General features: G+C 36.8%; 1 protein-coding gene across 1 annotated transcript in view; it reads right to left on the reverse strand.

Annotated features, from left to right (window-relative positions):
- LOC103798922 (attractin-like protein 1) overlaps positions 1-19,708 on the reverse strand; it is a gene marked incomplete at both ends in the record, with an annotated part of 177,051 nt that overhangs the window by 102,616 nt on the left and 54,727 nt on the right. Inside the window, 3 exon segments of the mRNA XM_009071208.1 lie at positions 306-561; positions 12,681-12,768; positions 13,896-14,070. Of these exon segments, the coding sequence (XP_009069456.1) occupies positions 306-561; positions 12,681-12,768; positions 13,896-14,070 (519 nt within the window).

The raw sequence follows: 19,708 nt of genomic DNA on the forward strand, positions 1-19,708 counted from the left end.
ACCTCCAGGGATGGTGAATCGAACACCTCCCTGGGCAGCACATTCCAATGCCTGATTACTAGAGTATCAGAACCACGTACACAATAACACACAGGAAAACTCATTGTGCTTCAAGACATGTATGAAATTCTAATGCTTAACAAGAAACCTGGTCAAACTAATTTGAAGGAAAAAAAAATGCGGCTTTATTTATCTTGCAAAATATGTATTTTCCTTTCTGAAAACAGGAGTTATGTTCAATTTAAAAAACAAAAATTGGGACTTTTTTACCTATACATGACAAAAATTATTTGAAAGTGACTTACTGATGTAGTATTCTTGCACAATGCTTGTGTAGCCATATATGGAAGAATATCCAAAAATTATAATCATAACCACATCTCTGCTGTCCAGCTCTACTATGTGTGCTGAATGACCTTCCACAGCATATTGCTGGCCATGCACAAGTACTGCAGGAACTCTGGTACTCCAGGTTTGACTGTGTATGTTGAAAATCCACAGCTCATCAGTAACGTTGCCATTATTTGTTTCAATTTTGCCTCCATACATGTAGATGTCTTCCTGTAAAAATTGAAAGGGAACGAGGAGAAAGCAAATAAAGGATTACAGAAAGATAATATCTTAACTGCATACTCCTGTGCTGCACAATATTTCATAACTGAGCAATCTGATTTAGATCTGCACATTTAGTCTTACATTAACCAGCTCAATATCAGACACTAACCCCAGACAATTATATTTAAACTAAACCAACAATGATAAGGAGTCCATTTCTCTGAAAAATAAACCCAGCCATGAAAATGACACCAAAAGGAATCTCAGATAGATTATTTCAACCAAAAAAACTTTAATTAATTACATGGCTCTTCTAATTCATACTGCAGCCTCCTATTTTTTTAAAAAAACCTAAATATAAAGGATATTATATTGCTTTCTTAAGGAACAGTTCACAGAACTAAAATGTGATTTTCCACACACTCAGTCTATGGGGATTTCATTCAGCACATGCACAAGAGAGCACATTCTCTCATAACAGCAAAGCAACTTAAGTTTAAGAGAATTCACAGTCATCAGAACCCACAGATAAAGGACAACGTGTGTACAGAATCACAGAATAGTTTAAGTTGGTAGGGCCTTAAAGATCATCTCCTTCCAACTCCCTGACATGGGCAGGGACACCTTCCACTAGACCAGGTTGCTTGAAGCCCCATCCAGCCTGGCCTTGAACACTCCCAGGGATGGGACTAGCACAGCTTCTCTGCGCAACCTGTGCCACAGCACCCCCCCAGTCAAGAATTTCTTACTAATATCTAAACCAAACCTGCCCTCAGACAGTTTGAAGCCATTTCCCCTTGTCCTATCACTCCATGCCCTTGACAAACGTTCCTCTCTAGCTTTCTTGTAGCCCCTTTAGGCACAGGAAGGTGCTATAAGGTCTCTCCAGAACCTTCTCTTCTCCAGACTGAGCAACCTCAAGGATCTCAGCTAGTTCTCTTGGAGAGGTGCTCCAGACCCCTGATCACCTTGGTGGCCCTCCTCTGGACTTGCTCCAACAGGACTATGTGCTTATGTTGGGGTCCCCAGAGCAGGACACAGTGTGGGTCTCACAAGAGTGGTGCAGAGGGGCAGGATCACCTTCCTTGATCTGCTAGCCATGCTGCTTTTGATGCAGTCCAGGATGCAGCTGGCAATCCTCTTGAGCACATTTGCTAAAATAAAATCCATAGAGGAGTATTTTGAGTTCTTTTTAAGGGATGCAAAACAGATTTTCCAGTCTTCATGAACCACATACCTCAAACAGCAATGCCATCTGTTCTGATAAGTAATGAACGTTTTACTTAAATATTGACTGAAAGCAAATCCTACTAAATTTCACTTCATCTGCAGTTGCAAACCAAGATATGCAAAGTCACTGAACAAATTACAGCTTGTTGCCTTCACAGACTTGCTCAAGGACAGTTTATCCTGGGTAGAAAAAACTGCCTCTGGTTCTAAGAATGATACTCAGTCTTTGCTAGGACATACCAGAACCACACACACTCTGCATCTCATTTGCATGGTGTTGGTACAGTTGGCAGTTGTCTTCTGCAAAATGCAATGTAATATTCTGGGGCTTCCCCTAAACTCAGTCTTACCAGGTTTAAACTGAAAAAAAGGAAGCTGCAGGTTTAGCAACTTTGGCAAAGTTTGGCTTGGCATGAAATACTGAGCCTCAGAAAAAGAGGCTGGAAGATTGGAAGATAAAGAAAATACTTAAGAAGTTTGCATCAATCATGCAGAAATTTCAGACTTATTGTACAAGGAGCTGATGGGACCTAAAAAGAAATGTAAACTGCATGTTATTATCATCATTCACATCCGGAAAGATGAGCTCCTGACTCCGGATGAGCAGCAGGTATGTCAAATACAGGTGATCAGTAGATTGACAGTCTATTCAGTCCAGCAAACCGAAGGCTTGAGAGGGCTATCATGCTGTCCGTATGCCTGTGCTTGATGGTAAGTCCAGAGTCCAGAACAGTAAGAAGGTTATTTCAGTATTCATTCACTTCATAAATCAGAGAGATTAGTCAGTAAATATCTGGCCAAATTGTCTGGCATGTCTTCATGTCTGGCATGTCTTCAAGAACACATGTGAAATTTCTGCAAGATTTTCAACTATTTTTTTCACTTGAGGCAGGTGAACATTTCTCAATTTGGAATTTAAATCATTCCTAGGAAGGGATAGTCTGTGTTAGCAATTAGTTTGGGACTGGTGGTGTTTGCACAAAAGATGTTCACATCCTTCAGTAGGAATTTGTAGTAGGATTAGAGAGATATATATCTAAACCAATTCTTTTCCTATGAGATAAAACATTTCAAGAACTTGGTAAAGACCCATAAAAGCTGAAGGAGGCTGTGTACTGATCCAAAGGAATGGCTTGAACAAATATTCTTCTTGAAAGGATCCTGTATGGCTCATTCCTTACTACCACATAGATCTCAGAATTCAAATCAGCATCAATAAATAGTGGAGTACTTATTTTTGAATGGAAATAACTACAGCAGAAAGAATTAGCTAATTAGGGAGTTGCAGGTGCTGCCTAACACTATTTGGGGAAAAAAAAAGTATTTTGGACACTGAGGAAGACACTCTAAAAAAAAATTTTTTTAAAGTGACCTAAGGAGCTGCATGAATTTTGAAATGATTACTCAGACAGCTGACAATAAAGTTCTCCTCACAGATCTGCTTAAATGATTCAAAGTTCAGACAGAAGCACACTTCCATGTGGAGCAATCTTGATAAATGACACAGCAGATCCTGTACACCAGACTATTCACAGACAAAAAGACACGAAGGTCATGACAACTGCTTTATCAACCACACAAACAGACTCAACTAAGCTTTGCTAAGGGCTGTTTCTGAGATTAAGCAGCTTAGTGCTGCTGAAAACACACCTAAAGTTCGTGATGATCAGCTGAACATGGAGAAAAACAGGCTCACAGACCAAAGGCAGCAGAAGAAATACAGAATTAAAATTTAAAAATCTTACATACATCGTCATACAGGATGAAACTAAACAGCCTAGGCACATAAAGATGGACATTTATTTGGAAAGCCTAATCAGAAAAAGATTGTAGGAAGGATACAAGGGCAAATGGTCTTAAGCAGCCTAAAGACTGCAACAGAAGAAATCTCCTTATAAACTTGTATTACCTTTATAAATTACTTATAAAGTAAGTATAAATCAAGGTATACACTAAATGTGAGGCTTTCTCGTAGACACAATACACAAGATAAAGAGTGTAATGAGTGGTAGTACACAAACACTGCTGACCTTTAAATTAATTAAGTGTAGCAGCTATTTGTTTATAATAAGACAGCATACCACAACAGGACTGCAAACTAAAATAGAAACAACCAAAAAAAAAAGGCATAAAATTGAGAGTCTTTGTGAAGTTAGTGCAAAAAAAGTGTGAAGAACCTGACCCAGATGAAAGACTTTAAAAATTGTACTCCTCAGCCTGGAAGAGGGAGAAGACCAAGAGGCAGATAAACACCAGGAAGATACAAAGCCTCCAACATATTTTAAAGCTTTGATACCACATGTCAAAAACAACACCTTCAATCACAGCAGCAGATAGTTTTATTAGTGTGAAGCAATATATCTAAGATGATCAAGTTAATTTATTGACTGATTACTATCTATAAAGTTACAGAAACCATTAAAGACCTTGTGGTTTGTGAATGAAAATCCATATAAATTGTCCCATATGCAAAACAACGTATATAAAACTACACTTTATTGAACTTCAGATTTCCTGCTCAGTAGAGAATTCCTGCAAAAATGAGAAATTTCTTTCTGTGACTTGAGCAGGTAGACAGCCTGCTCAATGATGACATTGCCATCTACAGATCACATCAGTTGGTTCCTTGGCAACTGTTCAGGTGCAAGCCAACAGAACAGCCAGCATAGCTCCTATTAGCTTCAATGGAAGCAAAATTTTCCAATAAATGTCTCCATTTTCTCAAATCACATTTTTTTCCCTGAGGAAATTACTTCAGTGGGAATTTTTGATGAACCATAATGATAAAGAAAGATGACAAAAGGTATATGATCAGTTGATTTGGCTGTGTATATTGGGCATAGAGGATGACAGCAGAAGGCACAAATCATAAGACCAAAGCCAGGATTTGAACAAAATAGTTAAATCACATTTCTCAAGAGAATAAGAAAACATTCATTTGATCTAGTATTTCTTTTGCAGAGTAATGATTGACATACCCATTTTGACAGCCAAAATAAGACTAAAAGAAAAAATCAAATAGAGGAGAAAAAGCTAACTCTTACAATCTGAATGCCAGCTAGAGGAATCCAGACAATTTACATGAGTAAAAATTCCTCATAATTTCTTCATTTTGTTGACATTACCGTCATCTTTAGAGAATAATTCAAATGAAACTAAATGCCTGGTAGGAAAGGATAAAAAAAGAAAGATGCAGGCTCTTCTCAATCTTATCCAGTAAACAGATCAGAGGCTGTGGGCACAAACTGGATTACAAGAAATTCAATTTAATGTAACTCCTTTTTTTCATTCAGGATGGTCAAGACTGGAACAGGTTACTCAGAGGTCCTGTGGAATCAAATATCCTTGGATATAATCAAAACCCAACTAGAGGATGTCTGGAACAACCTGCTGTAGTTGAACTGCTTTGAGCAGAGAAGTTGGTCAAGATGGTCTCCAGAGGTCCTTTTCAACCTCAACTGTTCTTTGTGTGTGTGAAAAACAGGTTTTTAAGACAGGCCTACCTCTGGGAAGCCTCTTCCTTATTTATTTTCCTATTACAAACAACAAAAATAATCCATTGGATGATCATTAACAATATCCAAATTGCAACAAGTAAAAAATTTTCTTTTTTAAAAAAATAAAGACAGAATCCAACACCAAAACACCAAATGTCGTGGGGAAAAAAAATTAATCTTTAAAATTTACTTAATGAGAGTAAACATGACACAGAAAAACAATTTATATAGAGTCCTGGTAAACAAAAGGCCATGGTCTAGTAACCACAGCAGGGTTGGACTTCATGATCTTTGAAGTCTCTTCCAAGATTTATGAAATCTTACATGTACATTTAACCTTAGTTACAGCCATGAACAAAGTCAGGATCTACATGAAAGCAGTAATTTCTGTAAAATAATACATCTTCCAAATCCAAAAATAAATCCCCCCTTAAGTGAGTAATCGTAAATTAATATGGTGATTTTTGCTATAGAAGTGTCATAAACACTGACAAAGCAACCCACAAAATTTCCAAAACAAAGGTAAGTGAAGACTTATTTTAACTGAGGTAGAGAGAGAAAAATTTGCAAAAATGACTAATGATTCGGTATACTTTAGCTCAGCTGTCTCATGTTGCTGACTTCCAAGGCCATGTACTTGGTAATTCCTGAAAAACCATGCCCCAACAGTATCATTGGTTTTAAGAAGTCTTCAAATCCCTTGACAGAGGAGCATTTCACAGTGAGAAAAAACTGAAGCAAAGTAAGGGACATATTCAAAAAGATCACCAAAAGAGCAAGTAAGAGCACCCAGTTGTCTGTTAAGTCCAAATCAATAGACAACGCAGCAAACCAGAGTAACTCTCCTACATACTTCACATTGAATCCTGAACAGATGGCCCAAATCATTACTTAATTTGACCTTGGACAGGTTCTCTTCCCTACAACTTATCTCAGTGTTAATATTGATTTTATATATCATAAATGCAGTAATTGAAGACTTCTGAAACTCATCATACTTCTGTTCCTTAGACTTTACAATTTTTCTTTTTTCCTAGAACAACAATACTTATCAGCTGCTCTGATTGTACCTGGGAATGACACACTGTTATGCAAATCCTGCCTGCATTCCAAAAGAATCTTATCTGGTAGTTACCACCAAAAAAAAAAAAAAAAAAAAAAAAAAAAAGTGTGAAGAAAATGCAACAAAGAGGTAATTTATAATCCATTTCTAATGAATTGGAAGTGAATTAATCACTTTAAAATAACCACGTAATTTTCATTTTATATTTCTGAACTGTATCATGGCTATACAGAAGAGCTTATCTCTCAAAAATGAGTTGTCTGCCTTAATTCTTATAAAAGTCCAACCTGACCCCGAACTAGCCAAGGAAATGCTACTCACAAACCACATGAACAGTTGTTCTCTATTTTCTTGAAACAAGACTAGCAATCTGGTTTTCTCCCATCCACTGTATCCATGCATTAGTACATAAAATAACTTTATGCAAACAGGACACAAAAATTCATCAGAACTTTTTTTCTCTGCACTTTAGTATTTTTACCTAAAATTCCTAGAAGTTTAGTCAGATCTGTATATCATTAAGAAATGTCTCTATTTTTTTTTCAAGCTAAATATAAGTCTCAAAAAATGTCATCTGCCAATAACTCATCCATCACAGGCCTGTTTTCTGCATTCAATATGTACCACCTGGTTTGAACTGTCTAATACCTGCTCTTCCTTTCCCAAAACTGTTAGCTCCTTTAATATGCTAATAATATCCAGAACATTTTATGTATTATATGAAAAGAAAAAAATTAATAACATTTCTACTTGATCCAATAATCCTCCCATTAGATCAGGACTGACAGAGTGGAAAGCAGTCTCCATTTAAGACTTCCTCCTGCAGCCTGCTTGATTATTCTTAGCTTATTGTGGAACTATATCCTCACTGAATAAGAGCCTGAATAAGTTAAATGAGAAGCATATTATAACCTAAGCTTCCAACAGGGCCAAATTCAAGTTGAAGACAGCACATACTGCAGCAATTTGTATTTCAGGAGGTTAGGCTACTCAAGAATGTTGTCACTTTAGTTCTTCAGTATTTGCAGCTGTCCACATGGTTGCTAGGTACAGTTGCAGGTATTAATTCAATTAATTCAATTAATTCAGGTCCTGCTAGATGTAAAAGCTTACCATACTTAAGACTCCACTTTCAAACTGTTTGGAATATAACGTTGAAATAACAAATGAAAAATATTGCACTTCTACATAAAGAACTGATCTCTTGATGAATTACCTCCATTTAATTGAAGGGAACTCTGAATAGGCTTTTATCTAGTCAACATGCAAAAAGTCTATGACAGCTCACCTCACCTACTTCTCATACTTTTGAGCTCTGCAAATCAGAATCAGAAAATAACTGATGCTTAAGATGCAATTGGAAGTCATAAAACAATACAACTATGCAAATTTGTTGTACAACCCCTAATAACTACTCATGGAAGAGTTGCAAAGTACTTTTACATTCCTGATGCTGTTCAAATTATACAATAGCCAACAAAAATAGGCATTAAAAGAGTAACAATGAACCAACTGGTGGAAGATTTTATCTCACTCATATAAAACCAGGACAAGTTTTTACTCTTTTTTGCTTTGTTAATACTAACTTTTGATTAGACTAATAAAAACTACCAGAAGATAGATACAGACTCAATATCAACACTAATTAATTTGGAAAAGGAATCTCAACAATTATCCTTTATTAAAACAGATTTAAAAGTGGAGGTAACAATCATGAAACTCAAATGAGTTAAATTTGACTATGTATTAAATGGTCTGTAAATACTGTAAAATGTCTTTACAACTGCTACTCCATCAGCCTGCCTGCTTCACCTCTACTGCCAGTCTCAAAGGAAACAAACCTCAATGCCCAGCCATCCTTCCACTGTCTTCGGGACCACTAACAACAGTTCAATTATGAGGTCAAATTCTGTGATACAACCAACAAACTCACTACTGACTAGACTCCCAGCAGTGACCATGTACACACCTTGCAGGCAATTTCCTTTCTACTTAATTCCAAGGAGTAAATTTTGCAATTTACTCTCTAACTCCCTGCCTAGTCACAGTTTAGCAAAGCTATATATACCTACTTTAAAAACCTCACAAGTCATTTCCTCCAGTCACCTTTTAATCCTATTTCTTATATAAATGATTTCAAAGTAGGTTGATATTTTCAGTATCAAGATGCCAGGAGCTACATACAGTTACTGAGATACAGTAGAACCAATTGCTAGGAGATAGGTAGCACCTTTCCAATAAGCATCCTGAAGAGGCACTGGAGGTAATACTACCTAACAGTTGAGTTGGTCTAAAAGCAAGAGCACTTTTAAATTCTCTCCTCTATAAATGCATAAAAAGTCTTAGTCACTTGTTATAACGATATATCAGTGGGAGTCTTCTGATCTTTTTTCCTTCAGAATAAAGAAGAACAGTACTTCAATTTTAACTAAAGAAGCTTTCTGAGGGAAATGGGCACAGTAACTTATTTCATTCTCCACAGAGTCAATCACATAGCTTCAATTTACCTTGCACCACAATCAGGCAGTGTTAGCTCTGCGCTCTCACTCTAGCCTAGCACTAGGTTTTGAAATCTCAGGAGCTCAAGTCAAAAAACTTAATCTAATTTCTTCTCTGTGGATATTTTTTTCTCAGCCATAAAGGAAATGTTACACAATTACTCGTACACAGCTCAAAACACAGCTCAAAGCTGCCATCTCTAGGTATTATGTTCTACTACTCTACATTCTTTTCCTAGGTTTTTGGGGTGTTTTTTTCTTTCAAGAGACTGAAGATCTGAAAGGAAATATATCAAAAGTTTATCCTAACAAGGTAATTTAAGAATTCATTGCAGAAAGACATACGTTTTCCTCTTGAAATTTCTTCAACTTGCATGATCAGCTCCTTTTGGACCATGTAATTTTTGACATTTGACATAATTACTAGTACAAACAGCACGTTAATTATTTCACAATTTCATTATTAGTGAATACTAATTGCTAATTAGCACATCTTCAACAGCAGCAACAGCTGCTTTGCTACACAATTGCATGTAGCTTTCATTATTATTAACAAGAGTGGCATTTCCTCACTGCGGCCCAAAAAGATTTCTCAATTAACACAGGTCTATGATATTTAATATTTGCTGGTAAAAGTATTTCTAAAATGGTTACCCTCTAGTCTGGAATGTTTCAAGAAAGTATTAGCACCACCAAATAAAAAGGGTACATGATATTTTAAGCCTTTATTCTGAACTGCTAAATGACACATTACTCAGATGTTTCCCAACTAAAAGGTCCACATTCTACAAGAACTGTAATAACCAAAGATACCAGTTAGAAAGATCTGACCTTTCAAAGATCAGATAATACATGAGTAATGAATCAGGTAACTGACAAGGAGAAAAGTAATTTTTGAGTTGATGTTTGGGCACACAAAGAATCTAGTTCATATTATTACTTAAAACACCTCTGCAATACTAACCATGCCATGTACAGACTCAGCATCTCTGAAAAAACAACAGATACCAGGAAAACAAACCAAAATATCCACCCATGCCTTCAATTCTGCCGAGATTCACAGGAAGCCCTATATAAAAGGAAGACCTTAGAAGACTATATAAAAAGAAACTAAAATGTACAACTACAAGGGTAAAATCTTGAATTACAATATGAAGACATTTTAAGGATATCTGTGGAGATCACATGAATCCTTCCTATTTAAAAAAAAAAAATCCCATTACAAATAACAAAATATATAAAGATTCCCATTACAAATAACAAAATATATAAAGCTTAGCTTAATGGAAGAATTACAAAGACTTAGAAGAAAAACTGTACTTCAAAATAAAGGTTCAAAAACTCCAAGAGATGACAGAAACACATGTAAAGGCAGATACTTCAAAATAAAGGTTCAAAAACTTCAGGAGATGACAGAAACACATGTAAAGGCAGGCCATGAAACAACTTAATGAGCTGCCTGCAAAATGTAAATATAAAGTACTAACAGAACATTTTCCAAATGCATTAGCAATACAGCAAACTAGATACTTTATGGTGCCAACAGACAGTCTGAAGGAATATTCTAAGACAATAAAGCCACAGCAATGAAGTGAGGTTAACCTCCCCATGAGTTCCTCACCCTAGACATTACAGGTGCTGCCATAGCAAAATTTAATAACAGAAGGTTATAGTATAAAAACCTCAAAAATTGGCAAAGAAGATCTCCAGGATCCGTTCTGAAGGAATTTAAGGACAAAACAGTTGAACCCTGACTGTAGTATGTAAATCCCCACTTTAAAATGTGTCTGTATCACAAGACTGACAAGGCAGAGGAAGAAAGGACAGAATTCAGTGGACAAAACAGACAAACAGACTGAGGAAAATTCTATGAACTTCTGAAAAGGGAAGTTATACTTTGCAAATCCTTGGATTTTCCTGAAGGAATCAAAGGTCCTGTTGACACACCTACCTGAAATTTCCCAAAGATGCTTGATAATGTTTCTCATGCCTTAAAGAAACTAAGATGCCCTGGGTCAAGCAAGGCAGGCAACACACGGCTAAATAATTTGATAAATTAATAAAGGTCATTAGTGGTGTCCCACAGAGAGCTGCAATTGGGATTTGTTTGTTCAACATGCTGAACAACAAGCAGGCAGAGTGATGAATGGACAAAGAGCAACATCTTTTGACAGTACTGTTACTCAAAATAGCTGAGACAATGGTCAAAAGCAAAGAATTGCAGAAGAATCTCCTAATACTGAATGTGAAACAGAGGAATGAATAAAAGGGTAAAAAATGTTCATATACATAAACATGAAGAGATGCATATGTGCAAAAACCTATTTTAAGTCTGTACATACAGGGATAGGTTTTTAATTGACTAGAATGAAATATTGAAGTTCTAATTGATAGTCCTGTGAAAACACCAGTTCAAAGCAAACAGTAGATTCTCAAAAGGCTAAAATACCCTTAAGAATTAATAGGAAAAATGATGAGACCATTAATTCTATGACATCCATCTCTGAAATAACAGTACAATAAAGACAGTCAATTCCTCTCTCAGACAAGTTATAGCGCAATTAGAAGAGGTAGAGGCAATGACACAATGTTATCCAAGGTATGAAACATCTTCCTCATAGAGGAATATTAAAAATGCAAGGAATTTTCAGTATGAAAATTAAATGATAGAGGATGTGATGGACGTACAGAAAATCATGAGTAGTAGAGAAAATAAATGGAGAATAAGAAATAGGGATTATCAAAATTAAAGCAGCTACTATCAGTTTCCCAAAAGGTGTTTTTTCTTCACAAAATACACTGGAATCCTTAGGCACAGAATGTTATCAATGCTAAAATAAATATTGCCTAAAAATCTGGAAAAAATAACAAAGCTATCAATGCTAAAATAAATATATGGCCTAAAAATCTGGAAAAAATAACAAAGATGGATTCATAATTTTTCCACAAAAACACTATCCTATTTTAGGAAATCCCAGCTGCAAACTAGGACAGTATTCTGAGGAAGCTTCTGTAGGGTCCTGTCAGTTTTTTCTTAGATTCTTTCTTAGGCATTCACTGTTACCCATTATTCAAGATGTGTCAGGCGAGATGAACACTGGTCTGACTTGATACAATCTTTTTTGCCCTCCCCTGCTGAGGGTGTCTTACACAAACAACTGGTCTGACTTGATACAATCCTTTTTGCCCTTCCCTGCTGAGGGTGTCTTACACAAACAAAAGAAAATTTTTGATAAAAATTTTATATTTCTTTGTCACAGCTAACAAGTCTCTCATCATCTATAGCTTGTCTCCCTGACAGACTCCTCAGGCATATGCTGTAGTCTTCTCTCCAGTCCCATCTCTGGCCCTGTCTCCTTGTGCTCCTGGTTGGATTCCCTGAATTGCCTGGACCTGAGTCATCAAACACATCTCCTTGTGCTCCTGATTGGATTCCCTCAATTGCCTGGACCTGAGTCATCAAACACCACGTCTTGGGTCTGCCAAAGGACCCTGCTACCAGCAATTGGCTCTGCCTGCTGGGCCTAGCCCCTGGGGATGGTGCCTGGTCAGCAAGAGCACTGCCCACAAATTCAATTATCTCACACACACATACACCACTTTTTATTGGCAGATTTAGCTCTGAGGGTTTATGGTCAGCTAAGTGACTTAGATCTATTGTGCAATCTCCTCCAAAAATTGCACAATACATCTAAGTACTGAAGTAGACACTAATACAAAATATTTAGGGACTAGATATTAAATTATCCTCAAAAATCTGTGTTCATGGTGAGTGATTTTAAGACCACTAACAGCACACAAAGAAATTCATTATATAGAATGCTGAAGAGTCCAAACCTGATACAAAGCAAGAGTGTGTCCATATCTCTGGAGTGGCCCTTTGGATACAGGTACTACATTCCATATACTGCTTTCCAAATTGTAGCTAGAAGAGAAATAGAAAAGTAAACATTTTCTACCTGCAGAGAAATTGAGAAGTTTGTATGTTCAAACTAACTTCTGTTTGACAGACTTCATCGGTCACTGATGTGGTAATCTGTTCACTAGTACAACAGTGTACTAACTTGTGATAGTGATAATGTACAAAACATTCATCAAGCAAAACAGGAGCAGCTCTTTCAGGGACCCATCAGTAACCTCAGAAAATGGGGCTATAATAAAAACCACTTAAAAAAAGTTATGAAACTATGTTGCTAAGCTCACTATATCAGCCATGTAAAAAACCCACCCCACTAAACTGCTTATGTCAGAATCTTTCACTTTGATAACTCCTTGTGGAACATCCCCTCAGCTGTATGGTTGATTTCAATTTCCATTACATTTTAATTAATCATTAATCCATTAGCACGCAACAAGATGGAAGAGAGGTAAAAAAAAAATGACAGAGGGAGAAAAGAAAAACACTTAAGATGATGGGATTTGTTTAGGATGAAGGCAAGAAAACACGTGAAAGAAAACAAAATATAGACAAAAATAGGAGAAGTAAACATGACAACGAACATACACTAACACTTGCATTTGCCACATGTAGGGCCTCTACAAACATACAAGTTACCAGCCAAATCAGCTATTTATACCTGCCTTAACTTTGGTTTTCACAGATGGCCAAATACACATACAAACTGCCATAAATACCAAAAGTGAAATGCAGATGATCTGCCTAACCCTACTGGCATGGCACTGACAGACTAAGTACATGCACTAAATACAAGTTTTCTGTAATTCAAAATTAACTTCAACAATGCAGATAACATTTGAGATGGACTGTCTGTAAATATCAGCACACGCACTTCTTTCACTGTTTTATCACCACAAACCTTTTCATGCTTTGGACTAAAGTACAGGAACAGTGTTCACAAAACTGAAAAAATTACATATTGGTATGACAGATTTTGATGTTGCCCATATTTTACTTTATCAACTTAAGAAAATCAAGCAGAAAATAAGATCATTAATAAAGCATCTGAAAACACATAAACCTCTACCTCCCTGATAAGATCTGTTTTCCCTAAAGCACATCAGAAAGGATATGGCAAAGGAGAAATCACTTACTTCAACACCATTTGGAATGAACTGTAGTTAAAAGTGTATCCACCAATAACCCACATAAACTTCCCATGCAGGACTGCCTTATGGGAAGCTCGACCCACAGAAGGGCTGAATGGCTTTACATTTGGTAGAATCCAGTAAGACTCCGTGGAAGGGACGTTCAGAGAACAATCTGGACCTGTTTTGTAAACAAATGTGCAATTTGTACAATCTGTTAGACAGGAATGTTAAAGCCAATAAAGCAGAAACAAGGGAGGCTTAATTACAGATGTCAGGATTGCTCATTCTGATAAAATATGGTATACACTTTTATGTTTAACAGATGCTCAATGAAAAAATTGACAACACAGGATATCAGTCAAATTGAAAGCATTAGTTTAGCTCAAATAATAACAATTTAATTCTGCATTCTTCTCAGACAACAGACTGTACGAGTCATAGACTGAAAGAAAGATGCAACACATCACATTTTTAGATGACCTATCATTTAGGTCTAAAACGTGAAGCACAATATGCACTGTATGTTACTTCTGAAGAAAAACTATGCTGTATTTGAACTATAGAAAGCTTATATCAAAGCAAATAACATTATAGTAAATTAGGTTACAATATATATTATAGTATATTAAATCTCCAAAGTAAAAATTTGCCCCTTGACAACACCATTCTGCATGTTTTTCAAGGGGAAAATATACTATAAGGTGCTTTAGCAAAGGAATTATTTGAATATTTAAATTTTCTAACACTTTATAGGTCATTCTACAAAGCTACCAAATCCACAAGTACATATTATTTTCAAATGTATTTCAACCAATCATTTTTGTCAAGTAGGAAAAGTCAGCAAAATGCGTAATTCTTTAGTTACAGACTATTAAAACCATGAACAGAAAAATATATGATCTCTTCATCATTAGTATATGCTCTAGATCATCTTATTTAAACCCTGAATATATGCAAAACTTTGCTACAAAAAGAAAAGAAGGAGGCATATGAACTATCTGTCTGCTGTCAGTGCCTGTACATCATTTTTGACTGGCTTTATTTCTAGATGGGAAACACTGGAATCTTAGGACATCAGTGTACTCCACTTCAAGTATTATCAATCATGGAATTGAAAGTTTAGCTATCACTGATGGCATATAGGTCTTGTACAGCATTAGTGATCCTGAGAGAAGAAGAGTGAGGGATGCTTGCTGATAAAGGACGGCACAGAGAATCAGACTAGCCTTTGAAAAACCATAGAACAAGTTCTTGTCTGACCACATGACTCAACAATAAAATAATACATGAAATTCAACATAGTTAAACTGAAAAATAAGTAAGCTGCATTTTAGGATCATCTTAGGATAACTCATGAAAATATTGCATCACCACTCAGCAATGGTCAAAATAACAAATTGTGTCAGAATAGAGAAGACTGTTACCCCACTGCATAAATCTGTGGTTTGCATATCTGTAGAAAACCCTAGTCAAAAAGATGACAGATTACAGCTGCAGACTCTTGACAGGGGAGTAATAGGGATGTTCCAATTACAGAAGTCACTGAATTCCTTTGAATTACTTACTTTTTCCACTTCAAAAAAGAAAATTTCTAAGTGAACAATAAAGGTCTACAAAACAAGTAACAGACAGGGTTGATACAAAGAGTGCACAGGCTTGCTTAATATAAAAACCAAGAAGCTGAAGAAGCCATATTCAAAACAAATAAGAGGAAACAGTTCTTCATGCAAGAAGTATCAGATACTTTGGCAAGAATGTTCCCCTGGCAAAGATTGCTCTAGATGCACAGGTTTACAATGTACCAAGAACAGACCATACAAACATTTAGAAGAGAGAGATCATACAATCATAGAATCAGCTAGGCTGGAAAAGACCTCAAAGAGCATCAAGTCCAACCCCACCATCATTACTAGACCATGGCACCAAGTGCCACATCCAGTCTCATCCTGAAAACCTCCAGGGATGGTGAATCCACCACCTCCCTGGGCAGCACATTCCAATGCCTGATCACTCTCTCTGGAAAAAATCTCTTCCCAATATCCAACCTAATCCTCCCCTGGCAGAGCTTGAGTCTGTGCCCTCTTGTCCTGCTGCTGGTTGCCTGGGAGAAGAGACCAACCCCCACCTGACTCCAACCTCTTGTCAGGGAGTTGTAGAGGGTGATAAGGTCTCCCCTGAGCCTCCTCTTCTCCAGGCTGAACACCCCCAGCTCCCTCAGCCTCTCCTCATAGCACTTGTGCTCCAGTCCCTTCACCAGCCTCGCTGCTCTTCTCTGGACCTGCTCCAGCACCTCAATGTCCCTCCTGAACTGAGGGGCCCAGAACTGAAAACGGATTTACTAAGTTAAATCAGTAAATTACATCAAGTTAATAATTTCACAATATATTCTGTTGGGGGTGGAGTGGAATCCCAGGAGATTAAATGTCTTTCCAACATTTATTGTAATTTTGGGGGCAACTTGTTACAATTCCTTTTTACACAGCAACCAGCATCCAAACTGTACCTAACCAGCTGTCAACTCCTTCTAGTGCACCACAGAAGAATGATGTCCACGTGTATCCAAATTACCTTCCACTCACTGAACAATGGAGACAATTCCCATAGTTCATTATACCTGCTACTCAGAGAAGATTAATGGTATTTGAATGAGGTCTAATGAGAGTATGAACAATTCAGTATATTATTTCTTAATCATTAATAATTGACACTCTAATAGAGTTGTAACCTCAGCAAAATTCTGATTTTTGTAAATCACTGGAGGAAACGCTTAACTTGAATCTAAGAGGGCTTTAAAATAAACAATTGATTTTAAGTATTACTTGCTCGGGGAAGAGCTTAAAACGATGAAATCTGAAAGTGACAGCGCGTTTGTGCCTCGTGTTACCGCGACCCTTGCGGACCTGACATGTGGCGGCCAACAGTGACGCCTTGTGGCGAACCATGATCATAGCACCCAACTCCTCCACACCGAGGGATGAACTCCTACATCGAACCCAAATATAGGTAAGATGACATGGACTGTAATAAAATGAAGTCAAGCAAACATTTTGTATACAAAGTTAACATTAGAAAAATATCAGCAATACTCTTAAGCACATCGGTGATGGAAAGAATTTCACAGCTAAGTTTCTTCCAGCCTCAGCGCTTCTGTTTCTGATCAACACTGAATGACAGGAAAGGTGAGATAGAAAGGAGAAATACCATCATAGAATCATAGAAAGGTTTGGGTTGGAAGGGAGCTTAAAGATCATCAAGTTCCAAGCCCCCTGCCATAGGCACAGACTTAGCACATTATGTATTAATCAGTACAAAAATGGAACACTGTTTCAAAAGTGAAAAACAATAAAATATTGGCTTCTACCAGAACATCATTTTACAAGCAAATACTTTTGTGTGGCTATTGCTTTATAAAAGCAAGCTAAATGCAGGATTTAGGAATATAATTTATAGATTTTCCTACTTAAACACACATAGCATGAAAAATCACCATTATTTCTGCATAAATGTATTTTCTCTTTAGAAACGTCACATTGCCTAAATACGTGTCTTTTGTGTAACAAAGAGCACTACAGCTGCAGAACAAAGATAATGAAAAATATGGTTTATTATGTTCTATGCAAATATAATTTTTTTTCAATTTATTTAAAATTGAATTTCTTTCTTATCTTCCTAATGTGTCAGTCAATTCACTGGGGGAAAAAAAAAAAGAAGCAGCTTTAAAAAAAAAAGCAAACAGCTTTATAAACCTGAATTGGAAGTCAACTACATTATCCTCTAAGGTAGGAAAAAATTCCATTGGTTAAAAATCACAATTTATCCACACAAGAGAAAGAATCAAATTCCTATTCATTGAGGAGTTCTGAGAAAAGCTAAAGTAACAATCTGTTCCAGTATTTTAAGTCATAAGATCAATTTCCACCTAATGACTAAACATCATCCACTGTCTTCAAACCTTATCTTTTCCTTTGGGATTACAGGAAAAAACCCAAACGTATCAATGTGTTGGATATAATTTTCACAGCCCTGTTTTTCATACAATCTAATGAAAGCAATTAAACAAAGTATTTATTGTTTATTCTGTATTTGTTTGATGTTTGATCTGAGTTGAGAATTATTGCTTAATTGTTCAATCACCACAAAAACAAACCCAGCACCACCACTCTTATCAAGTACCCAATAAAATCTTCATATGATAATGCATTTGAGATTATTGAAAAGATCTTTTTGAGATAAGAGAATATATATTAATACACTTGCAATAAAAATTTTATGAGAAGTTATACTAAGTGGTAAAAACACAAGTGATATCAACTTTGTATTTCCATGTAGCTAGCACATAAATGAGAATTTTCTTCTGGAATGGCTCATAGGCATTTTATAGTAGGTGTATCCATGGATCTCCACACTGCTCCTGCACAGCTCCACAACATCCATGTGGGATGTAATTATTTCTTGCATCCTGCAAATAGTCTTGATGCAAATGAGACTTAAAAGTAAGCAGAAAGATCCTGACTGGGTCCGCAGCTAAAGCGGCATGGCAGCAAGCTCTGCCAGGACTCAGACTCCTCCAGGAATGAAACAGAAATCCTAAGGCACACAAGCTGATGCAGTGCTTGAAATGCTATGTAGTTGCTTTTACTCAGTCCTATTTGTGCCCTCAGCCAGAAGAGTGGATCATCCAAGGGCAATCAGGCCATGGAGAATCTGCAGGGTCAGTCTGAGAAGGACTGCACAGCCTGCCATCAGAGTGCACAGCTCCGTGATGCCCTTTAACTGTATGACTCCAGATCTCACACTTAAGATCAACAAAGCTTGTACAGGAGAATAAGGCCTGATGTCATGGCAGTGCTTACCAGACGCACATTGCATGGAAAGCTTTCCTGCTCTTCGTGGATGAGCACAAATATAGTCTTAGGTAGACCCTGCATGAGATTTGTCATCTGAAACAATTATGTGTTTTGTTTCTTACCATCTAAAAGAATAGGGACCTTTCAGATCAGCAGTAGCTGACAATACCCATTGGACTAGAATTTTTGAAGACTCCATGCTAATTTCCATGCAGGATATCAAGCTCTAATACCACTGCTTACAAATCATAGAATCATAGAATCAACTGGGCTGGAAAAGACCTCAAAGATCATCGAGTCCAACCCTACCATCATCACTAGACCATGGCACTAAGTGCCACATCCAGTTTCATCTTCAAAACCTCCAGGGATGGTGAATCCATCACCACCCTGGGCAGCACATTCCAGTGCCTGCTATTCAATCACAATATATGTTTAATTATTTATTTCCTCAAGTTACAATCCAGAACTTTACACACTGCTGAAATCAAGCTAACAAGTTTTGAGCTGCATGAATCACATTCTTCCCATTCTTAAGTGAAGGTGTCAATAATGACCTAAATTCAGTATATCTTCCCTTATCAGGGAAATCAGCACTCTCTCTCCACTTCTTGGGTTCAGGACACAGTATTAACTTGGATCATTAGTTTAATCAAGTTGCATGCTCTACCTTCCTACACTTAAGTGCATGCATTGTAAAGGGACATTCAGCACATCATAGATTTATTTTAAATGGATTACATTTTTCATTAAAACTCACTTCCTAAATCTCAGCCTAATTAGACATACAGACCATTATCAGCAATTTTAGCACAGTCATTTCTTGCAATGAATTTAACAAATTCTGCTAAACTCACTGTCACTAATTGTCAGACAACAGCATAAAGGTACTTAAAACATCACAGCTAAACGAAAAGCCAACTTAAGTCTTTTCTCTAGCAATAAGAATACCTGATTTTTCTCACACAG

Source organism: Acanthisitta chloris, unplaced genomic scaffold, assembly GCF_000695815.1.
Source record: "Acanthisitta chloris isolate BGI_N310 unplaced genomic scaffold, ASM69581v1 scaffold1623, whole genome shotgun sequence".
Lineage (NCBI taxonomy): Eukaryota > Metazoa > Chordata > Aves > Passeriformes > Acanthisittidae > Acanthisitta > Acanthisitta chloris.